Source organism: Brachypodium distachyon, chromosome 5, assembly GCF_000005505.3.
Source record: "Brachypodium distachyon strain Bd21 chromosome 5, Brachypodium_distachyon_v3.0, whole genome shotgun sequence".
NCBI lineage: Eukaryota > Viridiplantae > Streptophyta > Magnoliopsida > Poales > Poaceae > Brachypodium > Brachypodium distachyon.
The window spans coordinates 5,305,103-5,321,625 of record NC_016135.3 but is presented as its reverse complement, the minus strand read 5'-3'; the positions used below and the strand labels follow the sequence as shown (position 1 = coordinate 5,321,625).

Here is a 16,523-nt window from a genome sequence, read left to right as displayed (position 1 = left end):
GCAAAGGTCGGGAAAAAGCCGCCGGCAAAGGCCCAGGGAAGGCCGCCGGCAAAGGTCGGGGGCCTTTGCCGGCGGCCAGAGAAAAAGCCGCCGGCAAAGGGGGGGCCTTTGCCGGCGGCCAGGGAAAAAGCCGCCAGCAAAGGCGCCAGAGAAAAAGCCACCGGCAAAGGGCGGGCACGTGGCACGATCTGGTGCGTGGCCGCGCTCAACCTTTGCTGGCGGCTAGGACTGTGGCCGCCGGCAAAGGGTATTTTTTTTTGTGTTTTTATCGCAGCAATTTGAAATATTTTAACATCACATATATACAGATATATATTCATCAACATCACAGCAATACATCCACACAAAATCATAGACGCATCCACATAACGCATTCACATCACAAGCATAACAACATCTCATGAAAGTCCGGAAACATCACATATCTCACAACAAAAGTATTACAAGTGTTCATCACATGGTAGCAACATATTACAAGATGGTGACTCGGGCACCTTCAACATCCACCACCCATTGCACCAGTAGAAATCTATGAAATGGAGTTGGAATAGCATAATTAGATATAAATCACGGCATTGAAGCGACAATTGTAGTATTTGAAGGAGAACTTAGCAATTTGGCTCAAAAAAGTTGCAATGGAATCATTTTTGAGCAAATATAGCTCATTTGGCTCCAAAAATGGCACCAAGGCACCATTTTGGAGCCAAATGACCCCTAAATGCTCTAAAATGGAACGATGGCACCATTTTGGAGCGAATATGGCTCATTTGGCTCCAAAATGGTGCCTTGGTCGCATAAATGTGCCAAATGACACAAAAATGCCACCAAGGCACCATTTTGGCTACAAAACGAGCCATTTCGCTCCACTATGCCACCATGGCTCCATTTTGAAGCTAACATGGCTCATTTGGCTCCAAAATGCCACCAAGGCACCATTTTGCCATTTTGGAGCCAAATGGCCCAAAAATGGCACCAAGGCACCATGTTGGAGCCAATATGGCTCATTTGGCTCCAAAATGATGCCTCGGTGCCATTTTTGGGCCAATATGGCTCATTTTGCTCAAAAATGCCACCAAGGCACTATTTTGGAGCTAATATGGCTCTTTTGGCTCCAAAATGGTGCCCTGGTGGCATAAATGGCTCCAAAATGCCATATTGGCTCCAAAATGGTGCCCTGGTGGTATTTTGGAGCCAAATGAGCCATATTTTGCCACCAAGGCACCATTTTGGAGCCAACATGGCTCTTTTGGCTTCAAAATGGTGCCTTGGTGGCATTTTGGAGCCAAATGGCCCAAAAATGGCACCAAGACACCATTTTGGAGGTAATATGGCTCTTTTGGCTCCAAAATGGTGTCCTGGTGGCATAAATGAGCCATTTTGGACCCAAATGAGTCATATTTGCAACCAAAGCACCATTTTGGAGCCAACATGGCCTCTCTGGCCCAAATATGCCACCAGGGCACCATTTTGGAGCCAAAAGAGCCATATTAGGTAGCATTTTGGAGCCAAATGAGCCATATTGGCTCCAACATGCTGCCTTGATGCCATTTTTAGGCCATTTGGCTCTAAAATGGTGCTAAGGCATATTTGGGCATCTGGCTCATTTATGCCACCAGGGCACCAATTTGGAGCCAAATGAGCCCCTGGTGGCATAAATGAGCCACATGCCCAAAAAATGCCACCAAGGCACCATTTTGGAGCCAAGTGAGCCCTCTTGGCTCTAAAATGGGATCTATGTCACTTTGTGATGGTAGGTTACGCAGTTCTACGTGTGAAGACAAGAAAGTAAGTTTTCAAAACAACGGACCTCGAGATGAGACAAGTTTGTGGCAACTTACCCAAGTTAGTGCCTAGGAGCAGGTGACTGGCCAAGAGGGTTGCCTCCAGCAAGGTTTGCGTGTGAAGAAGGGTCGTTCGAGCCACGGCCGGATTGATGTTGTTGCACAGATGATTACGCATTGACCCCAACCCTCAACGAAAGCAAGAAAAGTCATGAATGGAGATTGAAATGTTTCGAGTGAACTCACCAAAGTCTGTGAAGAAGGCTGTGGAGCATGCTCAATCTGGAGATTGACAAACGGCAAGTCGAACGGCGATGGTGCTGTAGGCGGCTCTTGAGAGGTGGCGGCGAGGTACGGCTGCATATTGAAAAGACAAAGAGTTGCAGTTACGGAACTAATACCATGCTTTCTTGGCTATTATGTGCGGTAAACATACCCTTAGGTGGTCGTACTGAGCCCTCAGTGCGGCCTGCATCTGAGCCTGGGCCTGAGCCGCCACCTGAGCCTGGATCTGAGCATCTTGAGCCTGCCTCTGAGCCTGCACCTGAGCCGCCACCATACTCTCCACCTCCTGCAATGCCATTACAAGTTCATTGTCGTTACAATGAAATGCGAAAAGACACGAGATGGTGAATTAAGAACAACTAACCTGCTGTGAGAACTGCCGTGCACCTGGACGACTGCGTATACTAGCACTCGAGCTCGTGGAAGTAGCCTTCAGGTGAGGTAGGCTCGAAATGGTGCTCGGATCAATGGTTCCGTTCCTGAAGACCAGCCTACCGTGCTTCATGCCTCTTCCCGCCCTCACGACCACTTCCACATCCAGGTCGTGCTGGCTAGGATCAGCCCCGGGGCCGTGCACCTCCTCAAAAAGCTCCGCGTAGCCTGTGACCTTGGCATGGTCAGCCGAGGTGGCGTAGGCGTCGGGCGGGGCGTTCGCACTGTACTCCGACACGGTGCTCGCCTTTCCCCTGAGGGCGCAGTCAACGGCCATGAAACTGGTGAGGCGTTCTTTATCCGGATGAGCCTTCGCCTGAAACAACAAGCAACAACAAGATAGTTAGGGGCGAGGCTCGAACAAGTTTGACATTTTTGGGAGAAAAACACATACATAGTTGTTGATGTAGCCCTGCAGGTTCACGCTCCCTTGATGGTGCATTCCACTTGGGTTCGCCAACCTCCTCTCCCTAAGGAGCCCGTGAGTCTCCACGTACTCCGGGCTGCACCACGAGTCCACCAGCGCCTTCCAGGCATTTAAGTGCGAGATGCACCAGTGCAGAGGAACCTAAATGAACAAGTACAAGCCCAAACACGAAGAAGTTAAGCGTTAGCCCTTATTAAGAAAGGAAATGCACTTTATTTTACTTTACCTGCATGTACTGTTCGTGCTCGAGATGCATCACGATACATTGTGCCTTCTCCTATCTCTGTTTCTTCACTTCGGCATAGTACTTCCTTACGGCATAGACACGCGCGTGATAGAACATCTCGGACAATGCCTTCTTCACACTTGCCTTGAAGTGCCGTTCAATTGTTGCATCATCATAGCCTTGCGCCAGCTTGAAGAACCGCTGCAATTAGACAAAACAGATCCATTCATGAGTTATATATTTTGCATTACAATTGTTTTGACTAATGTATGCATTGTGCGAAGGCGACTTACCCAAAATTCACCCTTCACCCGCTAGGCTTTGTTCGCATACACCACATTCTCTCTATCTTGAAAGTCCGGTTGGGCCACGTAGTGTGCCCATGTCCAGGCTACCTCTGGCTCCTCCTTTCCTTCAAGAAGAACCATGCCAGGGAAGTGGTCCTTGAGGAGGACCCCAAGCACAGCCTTGGGTTGCATCGTAAAACACCCGGGTGCAACAAGTACCCAGCCCCTGCACAAGGATAAGACAAGTCAATTGCAGTTAATAAATGAAACAACAATTTGATGTAAACTGAATTCTAGGATCAAGAAAGGTACATCTTGGCTGTTGGACGAATGACCGGCTTCTCAGCTTCACAAGAGGGCCGCTTGGTGGGGAGACGACTAGAACCACGCTGGTACACTTTGTCTGTACCAGAGCTGGAGGTAGCCCCCGCCGAGGCTCCCGCGGAGGTACCAACAGAGTGATCCTGCAGCTCGTCCTCACCAAAGTCCCCGCCTCCATCTCCATCTCCCTCACCTCCTCCTGAATCTCCTCCTCCCTGTCATCCTCAGGATTGTACAGTGGATCGAGTGGCGGCGGCGAGGGAGAGGGCTCCCTCCTGGCTTTGCCCTTTGCTTTATGTGCAAGGGTTTTCTTCGGGGGTTTGGCCTTCACTTTAGGCGGAGGGTATAGCTCTTCGACATGCCTCTGAGAGGTACTACGCCCGCCCGCCATGGTTCAATCACCTGCCATGAGGAAAAGTGAACAAATTAGTACGGATTATACACGTAGATGTAAATAAATAAACAACAACTTGATGTAAACAAATGAAATAACTTGATGTACAATACAAGTAAAGTTGAGATTCAACGAACTAACTAATTAAGCAGGACGGATTATATAAGTAGATGTAAACAAATGAAACAACATCTTGATGTAAATAAAAGAAACACCAACTAAATGTAAATAAATGAAACAACAACTTGATGTAAACAAATGAAACAACTTGATGTACAATACAGTAAAGTTGGGATTCAACGAACTAACTAATTAAGTAGGACGGATTACAACTTGATGTAAACAAATGAAACAACTAAGTATGGGCTTGTGGATTGTAGTCTTCGTCATCGGGATCAACTAGAAGAGCCGCATCAAGATCACTCTCAACATCACTATCAACATTGGCGTGTTCCTCATCGTCGTCGTCACCATCACCATCAACCTCGTCACCTTCACCGTCATTGTCTACTTCCGTGCCCGCAGAATCGGTATACCGTACCATGAAATCACTTGTGCCCCCGCCAGCTTCTTGGAAAAACTCGTCGCCAGGCTCTCGTTGCGGCAGATAATATTGGTCGTTTGGTTCTGTTAGTTTACCATGTGGCTGCACGTGGTACACGACATCCAAATCCTGAAGGCGAGCCATTTTAGTGCACGGGAACGGGAGGAAATAAACTTGTGTGGCTTGTTGAGCCACAATATATACATCCTCGCATTCAAAGACACTGTCTCGTTTTACTTCGACTAGGCCAATTGTGTCATCCTTGTTAACGTGTTTCGGATCGATCCAACGGCATTTGAATACAACGACCTTTGGAGGTTTGGGCCCGCGGTATTGTAGTTCGTATATCTCCTCAACCCTTCCGTAGAAGTCATCTCCACCGCATTCTACGAACACCCTGGAATTTGTTGAGGTAAACTCTTTCTAAAACCAAGGGGATAGGCTCCTGACAGTACAGCCAAATGAAACACCTTAATTTTTACGGTGCTCTATTTGACTAATGGCCCACTTGGCCAATCATCTCTTTCTTAGCTAAAAGGGTTCTCCTGTCTTAATTTATGGTTCATGATAGACCATCTGCAGTGTGTGAATCTGTTTATGTGGGAAAAAAGACATCATAAAGCATGTTTTGCAAATAGTCGGTCTAGTGTTTCTTCGCAAACAAAAAAGTCTGTTTAGTGTTGTCTTGTTGCTGCCAGTTGGTGAAACTTAGCTTTTCTGAACAATGTAGTGCCTGGTTTCCATATTGATTTTCCATTCGAAAGGTTTGTTTGAGTGAGTTATACTACTATTATGTGAAACATCATGCAAGGGATGTTATGTGAATCATCATGCGAGGCATATTTAATCTTTCAGCACAGATGTTTTCTTTTTTTTCTCTTTTTTTTTCTTTTTTGAGGAAGCACAGATGTTTTCTGCTTTTATGGGGATGACATATTTGCAACTGCAAGTAGTTAATTGGAATTCACATATCTTAGTGTACATGAAGATTCTATTCAAATCAAGTAACGTTGAATTTTCCGACATTCTAACTATTTTAGGTACAGAGAACACTGGCGATGGTATCTCGGCTGAAAATTTGACAAACAGGTATTACGGTGGAGCATGTATCTTCTTGCACTATATTATTAGTAAGTTCTTTAAGTAGTTGTGATTTTGTATGCCTGTGTGCTTCTTATTGTCTGTTCTGATTCTCTAGGATCTTTCTGGTATAATCTTGGTTCATTCATTTTAGGCTTTGAAAGATATTTCAGGGTTCAGGCGCTATGCAGCTCCAGTACAGTTAGAATATTCGAGAAAGTCAGTTAAATTGTTTTGGTCTTCTGTAACAAATATTCAGATTGTATGACAGATCGCTAGGGCATCAGAAATCCAGTAATCCGGAGCTATTCACTATTTAGCAACTAAGTAAATTGATGTACTCCTCTCTTTATGGGTACTGACAAAATGCGGAGATCAATCAGGGATATCAATCCCTTTTGGTGTATACAAGGTTAAAAAATAACAACCCTTTCTATTGCAACAAGTCGCAAGATTGAGAATTTAACCTATTGTTGGAGAAGGAGAAATTCCACAAGTTAAATAACCCCTAAAACCCCAATAGAAAAGAAATATCTTCGTCACGGACATTACCTTTGTTCTATTTCTTTTAGGAATTAATTATATCCAAGGAAACTCCCCACAAAAACCCACCCATATGACTATGTCCCCTTTTGAATCGTTAGTAGATTGAGCTTCATAGCTACTTTTGTTCTAAAGACGAACATTAGTCAATAGGTAGGATTCTTTCAGTAGCAAACATATTCATTCTCACCGAGCTCTGCACGCCTTTGGTAAACCTGTTGATGCTCTTTTTACGGATTTTCTGGAAGCACTAAAGGCTGTTGATGCTTGGAGTATGATCGATTGATATTATTTTTTTTGTTTTGCTTTCCCTTGCTTGCGTTGCATTCGTTAAAATGTACAGTATCTTCTGGAATTCAAGTGGAGTAGGATTGTCTCCTTGTTATTGTTCTTTTTTTCTGGTTGGAATAGAGAATTTATTGAATCTAGATATCCATATAGATTCCTTGGCCTTCCCACAATTCCTGAGTTCTGATTGGATTCCAATATAGTTCAATCACTACTTTCCCTTGTTTTGAATCACCTCCCTTTATTTTCTTATTGGAATATGGCCCAACTTTGATGATAGGCTTTTATGCATGGAATATTTCCTTTCTTTTCTGAATTTTCGCTCCTCAGTAGGGCCAAAACCTAGCAATTTTTGCATATTTCCTATCATTTCACTACCGAGATCTCTTATTACTTCCCTTCCCAAGTAAGGGTTTCAGTTAAGGAAACTGTTCTCTTTGTTCTGTTCAGGCAGGCTCAAGTGGCTATCTCCCGTCAGGTTCTCCTGTTTTATCTGCAAGGTGAGGCTATTTTTTCTGAGTTCATGCTGCGCATTGCTCCAGCTGGTGTGTTGCCTGTCCGGTTTCAGTTATTTATGATAAGGTCAATTAAATTGGTTGCAGGCATGAAAATACAGAGCGGCGAGGAGGTGGCTATCAAGTTAGTATATTCGATTATTTCCGTCATATAGATATGCATTTCTGTATCTGCCATTGTTTTATATGTATGCAATTTCTTAGTCATCATAGGTTAGCTTGTCTTGTACTAATGTGAATAAATTTTCGGTCCACTGTCAGTACAAAGAGGGGTTTTTTTCTAAAAAAAACTTTCAGTAGCAAGTATAGCTGTTGCGAAGCATGGATGTTGTGGCACTAATCAGGAATGTCTAGCGCATTTTATTTTGTTTCATGCTCTTCTGATATGACTAGCAACTAGGATTTCTGAACTTTTTTAGCTGGCTGCAAGCAAACTGGCCGATTAGAGATATCCAGAAGTAGGGAAGTAAGGAAAAGGGCAAAGATTTTGATGCTCCCAGTTGGAAGGTTGATTTTCCTTTTTTGAGGAACCTACAGTAGGCAAAATGCCTACTGCAATATATTAATAAAAAGTGCAGTACAAGGTGGTATATACAGTGGGAAATGGAAAAAGAAACTATCTAAAGTTACCAATCCAGAATTCAGGTAGGATTTTCTCTTGGCTCTATGAAAACAAGATTAAGCTCTTCCTGGAGCTTGATTTCTCATTTAAGTTACATCCAATAACACTTTATTTCGAAGCCGGCACCGGTATTGGAGAGCTGGTCTCCGGACCTGATGATGTACCTTGAATTCTTGTATTTCTCCTTGTCCTCCCTCCTTCTCGTGTCTCTTTTCGGTATTTAACTATGTATTTTTCTCCGCGGGTTGATTCTCTCAACCTTTCTATTGGCAATAAATAGCTGGCTGCGGCTGTTTTGTCAAAAAAATAACACTTTATTTCGAAGTAAAAGTAGAGGCCTTTTTAAGTATCCCTTCTCTGTTTAGGGCTATGGTTGGGTAGTCGTAAAATGCATCTAATGGCGTTTGTTTCCATCTTTGAAAGAACCACCCGATGAAACTCAGATTCTATACTTTCTGCTGTTTCAATTATTTTAGAACAAGAGACAGCTGTTTGGTAGAATCTTCTGTGAAGTAACATTCCTCATAAATTTTGATAGTTGCTACTTTTGACCATCTGGACTACAAGTCCCTCACTACCACTGCTGACGAGCACATTGAATTGTGGTTTATTACAGAACCTCGTAAAATTTGTGGGTTTTTTACTGCTTGATTTCTACCTCTATATATGTGCCTTGGATTGCAGGCATAAGTGAAGCCAGAATTTCTGAGAAAGTGTAGGTAATACTCAAATACTAACAGTGTTTTCAGAACTTGAGCGTATAATTTTCTGTGTGTTAGGGCAGGTTACTTTCCGTGCAACTTGTTGCATCTGGAGTTCTGGATATAGCTACCTGGCTGTTTCTGTCATCTCACAATTTTATATGAATCTGTTAAATCAAGGCATCCTCACCTTTATTATGAGTCAAAATTATTGAGTCCTTAATTTGACTGATATTTACCGAGTCAAAACTATTGCGTCCTATACATGCTTCTGCAAGAAGGAAGTATCAATACAAGAACTTGTTTTTTTATTCAATTATTTTTACAGATCTTCATTTAGTGTTTGATGTCATTTAGAGTTCCTCATGGAGTGGTTCAGAGTAGATGGGGAGTACACTGTCATGGTCATTGATCTTCTTGGTCCAAGTCTGGAGGACTTATTCAATTACTGCAACATAAAATTCCCTCTCAAAACAGTACTTAAGCTTGCTGATCAGAAAGTGAGTTTTCTTGCTGTATGATAGCATTTTGTCTGTTTATTGGCCCACCCGTCTGACAAAAGGACAGTGAAAACTTTTCTTAGGGCTTGAAAACACTGATTTGCAAACTGAACTATTGGATCCTTATTTACATTGATTTGTACCGAGTTAATGTATGACCTTTTTGTGTTTGCAGCGAAGCAAATGGATGAACCCAGATCGAGGACACGCAGCACAAGGAGACCTACAGCCATCTACCTGGAGTTGTTTGGCGATGCTTGGCAGGAGGATTTCGGCATCCGGTACGCCGGCGCCAACAGGTACACCCCCATGATTGAGGAGCGCTCCTCGCGCCGTTGTGTGTCAATATGTTGTCAATTGAAATGGACAATTATTAATTATGGCCAGTATTCTACTTGATATACTAATTTGCTGCTATGGTTACTGAGTACAGAGAGGCTATCCCATGGTCCATGCATATATGTTCTGAATAATGCAAACTACTCCCTCCGACACTAAATTCTTGTTGTGGTTTTAGTTCATCAAATTTGAACTGAAACAACAACAACAGCAACAACAACAACAACAATTTAGGAACGGAGAGAGTATGCGTTAGGTTCTTATTAGCGCACCCAGTGAGACCAACCAACCATGCCAGTACTTAATACCAAACAAATAGCAAAACCTAATGGAAAAACAAAGTCATCGAAACATTGCTGATAACATTGCATTCAAGTACATTCCAGTAATCAGTTAGGAGTACATTACTTCTCTGTTTTCATTAATTGAAGCCCCACAGCCTGCAGCATGGGGAAAGAGGAATGTGTTTTGCAATCCTTCCAGTTCGGCTGGCAAGAGGTGAATGGCTGCGACAAGATCATTGGCTCCAAACAAGCTGAGTTGGCAACAACATGAACATTGCATATTATCAGTTCAACTTTTAATTGAAAGGAACAAAAAAATAAGACAGATAAAGAGAAAAAGGAAGTTTCAAAATAGCAATATTTGGTTTCACCGTGAGGTCCTGAAAAGTCTATCACAAAAGCTATCATACAGAACCATCTTTAATTAATAATATAACCTGAAGTTGCCAAAAACAAAATCCAAATGGAATCAGAACACAGATATGAAAGTCTTAGGTTGGCAAATTGCTAGTATAGTATTGCAATGCTAAAATTTGGCTAAAAATTGTTTTCCAACCTTTTTTTTGGATAAAACATATGTTGAGTGCCAGGGACAGATATGACAATCTTAAATTGAGAAATTATTAATATGTATCAGTGCCAAAATTTGGCTAAAAACATATGTTGAGTACCAGGGACAAATCCAGGAAGAAAAGGTTATGGTGTCACCTCCATTGTAATGGGTCATCTTCCATAAATAAGCATGTATTAGTGTTAATTTATTGAAGATTTGCCAAAATTCAATGGTATCAAGTGAGACCAGTGGCTCTATGCCAGCTCCGTCACTGTTGAGTGCAGTTTCAGTAAGTATGGACGAGAAAATAAATTGAGGGCTACAACTATCTAAGGAAAAGGAAATATTATTAAACCTTTGCAATAAGCTTTGTGTGAATGAGGCAGCCATATAATAATTACTAAGTGCACACTAATTCCTGTGCTACTGTCGCATAGTAAATTGAGGGCTATAGAACTTTCTGTGTGACTGGATCGGAAATTAACAATTTTATACATTGAATCCTTAGTTGAAAAACTTGTCTGGCATATGCTCAGTATTTGGATGAAGACACTGGTGGATATTACGAGTCACCTTGGCTCGTTTTAGGACAAGCAGTAGAAAGTGTAAAACACTGGAATCCTGCTGTCCATTTGACACATATGGAGAATCAGAAGAAACATGTTAGGATTGCTACTATGTTTGGAGGAAGGCGCCGACTACATCTTGGGGAAAAGGATCTATCTCTGAGGTGGCCGGCCGAAGAAGCCAGCCACTGATATGAAACCTGAAACTGAAGCCGCTAATTCTTTTTGTCTTTTTCATTCTCTCTCAGTCATTTGTGTGGAAAATACACCGACTTGTTAGGCCCAAAACACAAAATTGACTCAGTTTCAATGGTAATTACGAACTGGAACAATCCTCCAAGTCGTCTAAGAAGAAAAGCCTAACTTAACTTCTAATAAATTACCAAGTAAAACAAACAAGAGAAACACTACCCAATAACATGTTGGAGAAAACAAGTGTTTTAGAATGATTAGTGGTCATCCATATATTAGGATTGTAGCACGTGTACTTCAGTAATATAAATAAATTCCCTTTCTAAGATTTTTGATATGGATAGAAGCACCTATACGGGCTAGGATGCTTCGAACAGGCTAAGACCAATATCGCCATTTTCAACGATTAAGGATAGGATACTGATACGTACTCCCGCTGATATCATGGAGACGATAACGTCTACCGAAATAATCGGTGCGTCTGTAGATGGATCCATCACGATGCTTGCAGTCGTCAAGGAGCTCGGCATCGGTGAAGCCGTCGCCGGAAGTTCTTCTGCTCCGTTCGGCCCCCGACGATACGACCCCTTGTGCTCTGCCGTCCTCCATCCTTCTTCTCTTCTCCTCGGATGGTTTACCGTCGCCCAAGATTCCGTTCCGTAGAGCCTTCCAAGATTCGAACACTTGCGCCATGCCGCTCTGAATCACTGTTCCCTCCTGGATTGGATCTTCCACCAAGGCTATGATGCTCCCCAGAGCTGTCGACAACGACGCGGCCTGTGCGCCGCCCCTTTCCATTCCTCTTCTCCGCTCTTCGATTTTTGGGCTAGGGTTAGCTTTGGCTGGCTTCTCCTTTCCTCTCCTTTCCTAGTTTTGAAAACCGGACCGGTCACCGGTTGAACTGGTCTGGATTTTTAAGATATAAAATAATTTATTTTAACTAAACACAGAAAAAAAAATCTTGCTCCGCTGGTGCGCAGCGAGCAGCCGGCACTGGTGTGGGGAGGCGCGCTGCGGCCAGCACTGGGGCGGCGAGGCGCGGCGGCGGGCGGGCGCAGGATCCGGTGAGACGGGGAACGACAAATGAATCGGACGGTTCGAACCAAACCGCCCGGTTCACCAGTTTTCACCAAACCCGGCCGGTTCACCCGGTTTTTCCTGATTCGCTTGGCCTTCCCGTCCTGTGCACTAAACAGACCGCTGGGAGTTGCGGTTCCGGTTTTTTCCGGTCGGACCGCCGGTCCAGTCCAGTTTTCAAAACTAGTCTCCTTTCTCCGATCCGGTTCGGGTTTTTTCGTCCTCCGTCCGGTTATGCACTACATACCAGGCTTTTGCCAAAAGACCGAAAGCCCACCGGGCTTGGCCCGTTAGCGCCAAGCCTTGATTGTGCCGAGCCTGGGCTTGAACCTCGGGCCGGGCCGGGCGTGTATATTTTTTTGTTTTTTTAGTATAGTACATTTGGCACATTAACCTTCTAAAAGTTAGCACAACTCATCCTTTTTTCTCTTTTAGCCCACCACTTCTTCATGTTTTGGCCTAGCCTAACTGTTTTTTTCTTTTTTCACTCATTTGGCCCACATGTGAGGTGGGCTTTCTCAGGCCCCGCCGGGCCTTAATGGGCCCGGGCCCGCCCGCCCGTGCTCGGTAGCCTTGGCCTGGAGGAGTTTTCGGGCCGACCCGGCCCCTCTAATACCGGGCTTCACCGGCACTGGCCATAGGGCTGGTTTGTTTGGGCAAGCCCGAAGAACTAAAAAACACAAGGCCGGAAGCACGACGCGGGCCGACTAAATTGAGCCAGTACATAGTGGGTCGGGCCTTTTTTCCTTTCGAGAAAAATGGGCCGGCCCGGGCACATCACACTGCGGGAAGAGAAGAAGCCCTAGTCGTCGTCTCCGAAAAAAGTTTTGACCTCCGACGATTCCCTCGTCTCTTATAACTAATCTAGCATTGAGAGATGGAGAGAATCACGAATCAATGTCTGGCATCTAGTTTTGTTATTTTTGTAACGTTTTGTGTGTTCTTCGTGGTTGCATCTCAACGGTGGAGATGTCGCCGTCTACAAGATTGGTGTCCTGACTCCGTCCCCGTTCTGGTGTAGGCTTGTGGCATACTTCATGTAGTCAGTTGTGCTTGTGGCTGATCTTCTGGTGTTTTTGGTCTTTTTCCTTGTTGATTCATGGACGAAGCAGCTGCTCTGCCGTTTGTGTCTCCCAGGCCATGATGCATTCAATGATCCGAAGTTCTAATTGTTTAAGGAGGGTGACTCATGCGGCTTATCAAAACCTATGAGAGGTGCTCGCGATCTGCAATATTTGGGGGCGGGAGGAGGATGAACATCATGCCGTGATTGGCTGTACGAAGGCTCGAGCACTCCGGGATGAGATGCGCCAGCACTGGGAGCTGCCACCAGAGGACAAGCTTGGGAGAGGCCCTAAGTGGCTCCAGCTGCTCCTCTATGGATCATCGAAGGAGATGCGCGCTCGCCTCTTGATGTTGTTCTGGCGAGCGTGGCACCTCCGCAATAACGTCATTTTTGGAGATGGGAAGGCGTCGATTGTTGGCAGTCCTCAGTTCCTTGTTAATTACTTAGAGTCATTGGGTAATCTCCGGCTTAAACCAGCAGATGTGAAGGGCAAGTCCTCGGAGAGTAGGGAGCGTTTGAAGGGAGTTCATAAGCCTAGTTTTCATTCTAATAGGGGTGTAGATGGTACTGCTGAGTGCCCTAAGCCGCCCCAAGACTTTGCTGAGCTCCAGAATTTTGCTTGTAATGTGACCCTTAATCGTTAATAAAGCTCCCTATTCCAACGCAAAAAAAACCCTATGAGGTTAATACCAGTTTGTGCAAGGATGGTGTATTGCAATTTCGTCACTAAATACCTGAAAAAAGAATATGAAGATATGAATGATGGATCTAGTGGCGTTGATTTTGAAGGACCTTGATGGAGCTTTTAGTTTTGCCGAGAATCTTCGGAACTTATGTTCATCTCAATTGTATCGTTAAAGTGTACTTTCTTTTATGAAATAAAGCCAGAACGTTGTTCTAAAAAAAAACTCTAGAGGCATGGGACGGCACAGGCACGGGGCAGCACAGGCATGCTTGGACCAAGAGCGGTTCGCGGAGCACGAAAAAGCACAGGCCAACACGTGGTTACCTAAGGAAACTTTGATTTGATCCGCCCCCAGGTGGGAGGCAGAGGGGAACCGGGAGTCTAGGGTTCACGGGAATGAGAAGGGGGCGACAAAGAAGGTAGAGAACATTTACTCGAGTCAGGCGAAATAGTCGGTCCAATCCATGTGCACCGCTTCCGCTGACGATCTACGGCGGCTGCAGCGTGAGTTGTCGCCCTGGTCACCTCCTCTTCTCAAGTAGGAATTCGAATTGGCCTCTGTAATAGAACGGGTGGAGTGCTAACATGTGGGCTCGCGCGGTAACATGTAAGCCGATCAGGTCGACTCGGGTCAAAACCCGGTAAGAGTCTGACGTGGACAAGTTGGTGGGTGCCGAAGTCCAGCTTACAGGTGCGGCCGCCATGTCGAAAATGATGTCAATTTTTCTAATCGGTCGGTTTCGGGTTTTCTGAAAAAAAAAACCTTGGCCCAAGAATTGCGGCTCACTGGAAAGAAAATCAAGAATTGTGCCCTCCTGAAATTCTAGCCCCAAAATGTACGGTTTCTTAAAATTTATTCGAATCCAGTTAATTGCCAATAAAATTGTAATGGTATATCTGGGGCATGTCAAGTGTCAAATAGCGAACTCTCAAAAAATACGGTGTCGAATAACGAAGTTTTGCATCAACCCACAGCGAGATAGCCATTCATAGCAGTGTCGAATAATGAATTCTCCATCGAATTTGCGCAAACCATAATTAAATTGTATATTTATGACAGTATATGTATGTGTACATCTGTAGCCGGCGGGCGGTTCTTGAATTCACATATGCATGCTCCTCGAGCTACGCACGTACGTTGGACATATGGAACGGGAAATAAACTCTGGAAAGCAGAGTTGATCGATATAATTAAGGGCTCTTGCTTTGGTTCAACTTGAAGCTTAGGCCTTGCCGGACTCCTGGCAGCCGGGTGGCTTGTATGCGATGAAGCTGATGCACTGCACCTGCCTGACATTGTCAAAACCGATAATCCGGATGAAAGCGTCAGGGTACTCCTTCTTGGCCTCCTCCAGCTCCTTGAGCACCTGTGTGGCGTCGGTGCATCCGAACATGGGCAGCTTCCACATGGTCCAGTACCTGCCGTCGTAGTATCCAGGGGACCTGGCATGCTCGCGAAAGACGAAGCCGACCTTGCTAAACTCCAAGCAGGGCACCCACTTGGAGCGGATCAGGTACTCGATCTGCTTCAGCAGGGCCTCCACGGACAGCGGCGGCAGGTACGAGAGCGTCTCGAACTTCTTGATGCCCTCGATCGGCCACACCTGAATACATATAGCACATGCTTAACTCAAATTTGTCCAAATATGGATGTATTTATGTTTAAAAAGCGTCTAGAATATGTAATATTTCGACAAGAATTATGAAACAGAAGGAGTATTTTCTTTCAACTTACCTTCGTCTCTGAACGTTGGATGGGGATATAACAAAAAAACATTAATAAAACTCACGTTCAGGTGGGAGTTTATTTTTTTTGGACTATTTGAAAGATTTGAAATGATGTTATTTTTAACGGATACAATGTCGTTGTTTATATTTTGAGGTTGTCTGCATGTTTACTACAATGTCGTTGTTTATATTTTGAGGTTGTCTGCATGTTTACTGTTTCAATCCGTCTATGGTCCTACCTTCTGCCGGAGACGCGGTGGGAGGATACTGTTTCAGGATGTACCTGCCTTCAAGATGCATAGTCATAGTATGTTCATTTGGTTGGGTTGATTTTTTATCCACGTTGTGTGAACCGTGAAATGTAAGCAACTTGTTTCCTTTGCTTTGCGTTAATGTAACGGGCAGTGCTGCGGGGGTACACCTGATCCTAAATCTAATGTCCATGCATACCTGCATACACCTGATCCTTCCGCCATTGCTGACGCTGCCGAGGCCCGCGGCGCTTCTGTTGCGGCGGCTGACAGGTAGGCCAGCGGTGGACTTGAGCCCCTGGAAGGGCGCCACGGAGGTGGCGGTTGAAGCCATCACGGTGGGAGCCATACGTACTTGGAACAACGAAAGCTATATATGTGCTTTAGGCCAAGAAAAGGAGGAGTTCAGTTGTTTGAGAGTGAAGGCCCCGTGCCGGCCCACCACGCTATTTATAGCCTGAGAGCCGTATTGCTAAAGCCTCGTTTTTTCCTTCTGCGAGATGGGGAACGACGGAACGAGTGGCTGTGTTTTGCCGGTTGCCTTATCGTCTTTGGGATCAACGGACGAGGGATGGATGATCCATATGCACTCGCTCAGCCGTCGGATGCACTCTGTGCGCTTAAAATTTATGTCGTACATGACATTCGGCTCTTTGCCACATAATTTTCTCTTTTTTAGCCTGGCACGTTTTCTTTTTTTCTAGCTATAGCTTTTAGCTAGGCTTTACATGTGTTGATCTATGGTACGAGGACCGAAAGGGTCTTGATTTAGCATTCTTTTTCTTTTTCTTTTTTATTCCAATTTCATTCGATTCAAATTGGTAACACAAAGAAAA

At 44.6% G+C, this 16,523-nt stretch overlaps 2 protein-coding genes and 1 long non-coding RNA gene across 3 annotated transcripts; all 3 read right to left on the bottom strand.

Annotated features, from left to right (window-relative positions):
- Positions 1-405: 405 nt before the first annotated feature.
- Positions 406-3,940, bottom strand: LOC112269483. The gene is made up of 8 exons (XM_024456280.1): positions 3,751-3,940; positions 3,445-3,664; positions 3,152-3,352; positions 2,893-3,066; positions 2,431-2,814; positions 2,218-2,352; positions 1,839-2,138; positions 406-529 (listed from the first exon to the last, which is right to left on the bottom strand). Exons 3-7 carry the CDS (start codon positions 3,179-3,181, stop codon positions 1,851-1,853), a joined length of 1,011 nt encoding a protein of 336 aa, XP_024312048.1. The 5' UTR covers positions 3,182-3,352; positions 3,445-3,664; positions 3,751-3,940; the 3' UTR covers positions 406-529; positions 1,839-1,850.
- A 5,043-nt stretch (positions 3,941-8,983) lies between these two features.
- Positions 8,984-11,770, bottom strand: LOC100828665. The gene is made up of 3 exons (XR_732924.3): positions 11,312-11,770; positions 9,106-9,820; positions 8,984-8,998 (listed from the first exon to the last, which is right to left on the bottom strand). It is a non-coding gene; the product is annotated as an uncharacterized LOC100828665 (long non-coding RNA).
- A 2,960-nt stretch (positions 11,771-14,730) lies between these two features.
- On the bottom strand, positions 14,731-16,125 carry LOC100825888 (ribulose bisphosphate carboxylase small chain, chloroplastic). The gene is made up of 2 exons (XM_003581463.4): positions 15,887-16,125; positions 14,731-15,312 (listed from the first exon to the last, which is right to left on the bottom strand). Exons 1-2 carry the CDS (start codon positions 16,034-16,036, stop codon positions 14,932-14,934), a joined length of 531 nt encoding a protein of 176 aa, XP_003581511.1. The 5' UTR covers positions 16,037-16,125; the 3' UTR covers positions 14,731-14,931.
- Positions 16,126-16,523: the final 398 nt, after the last annotated feature.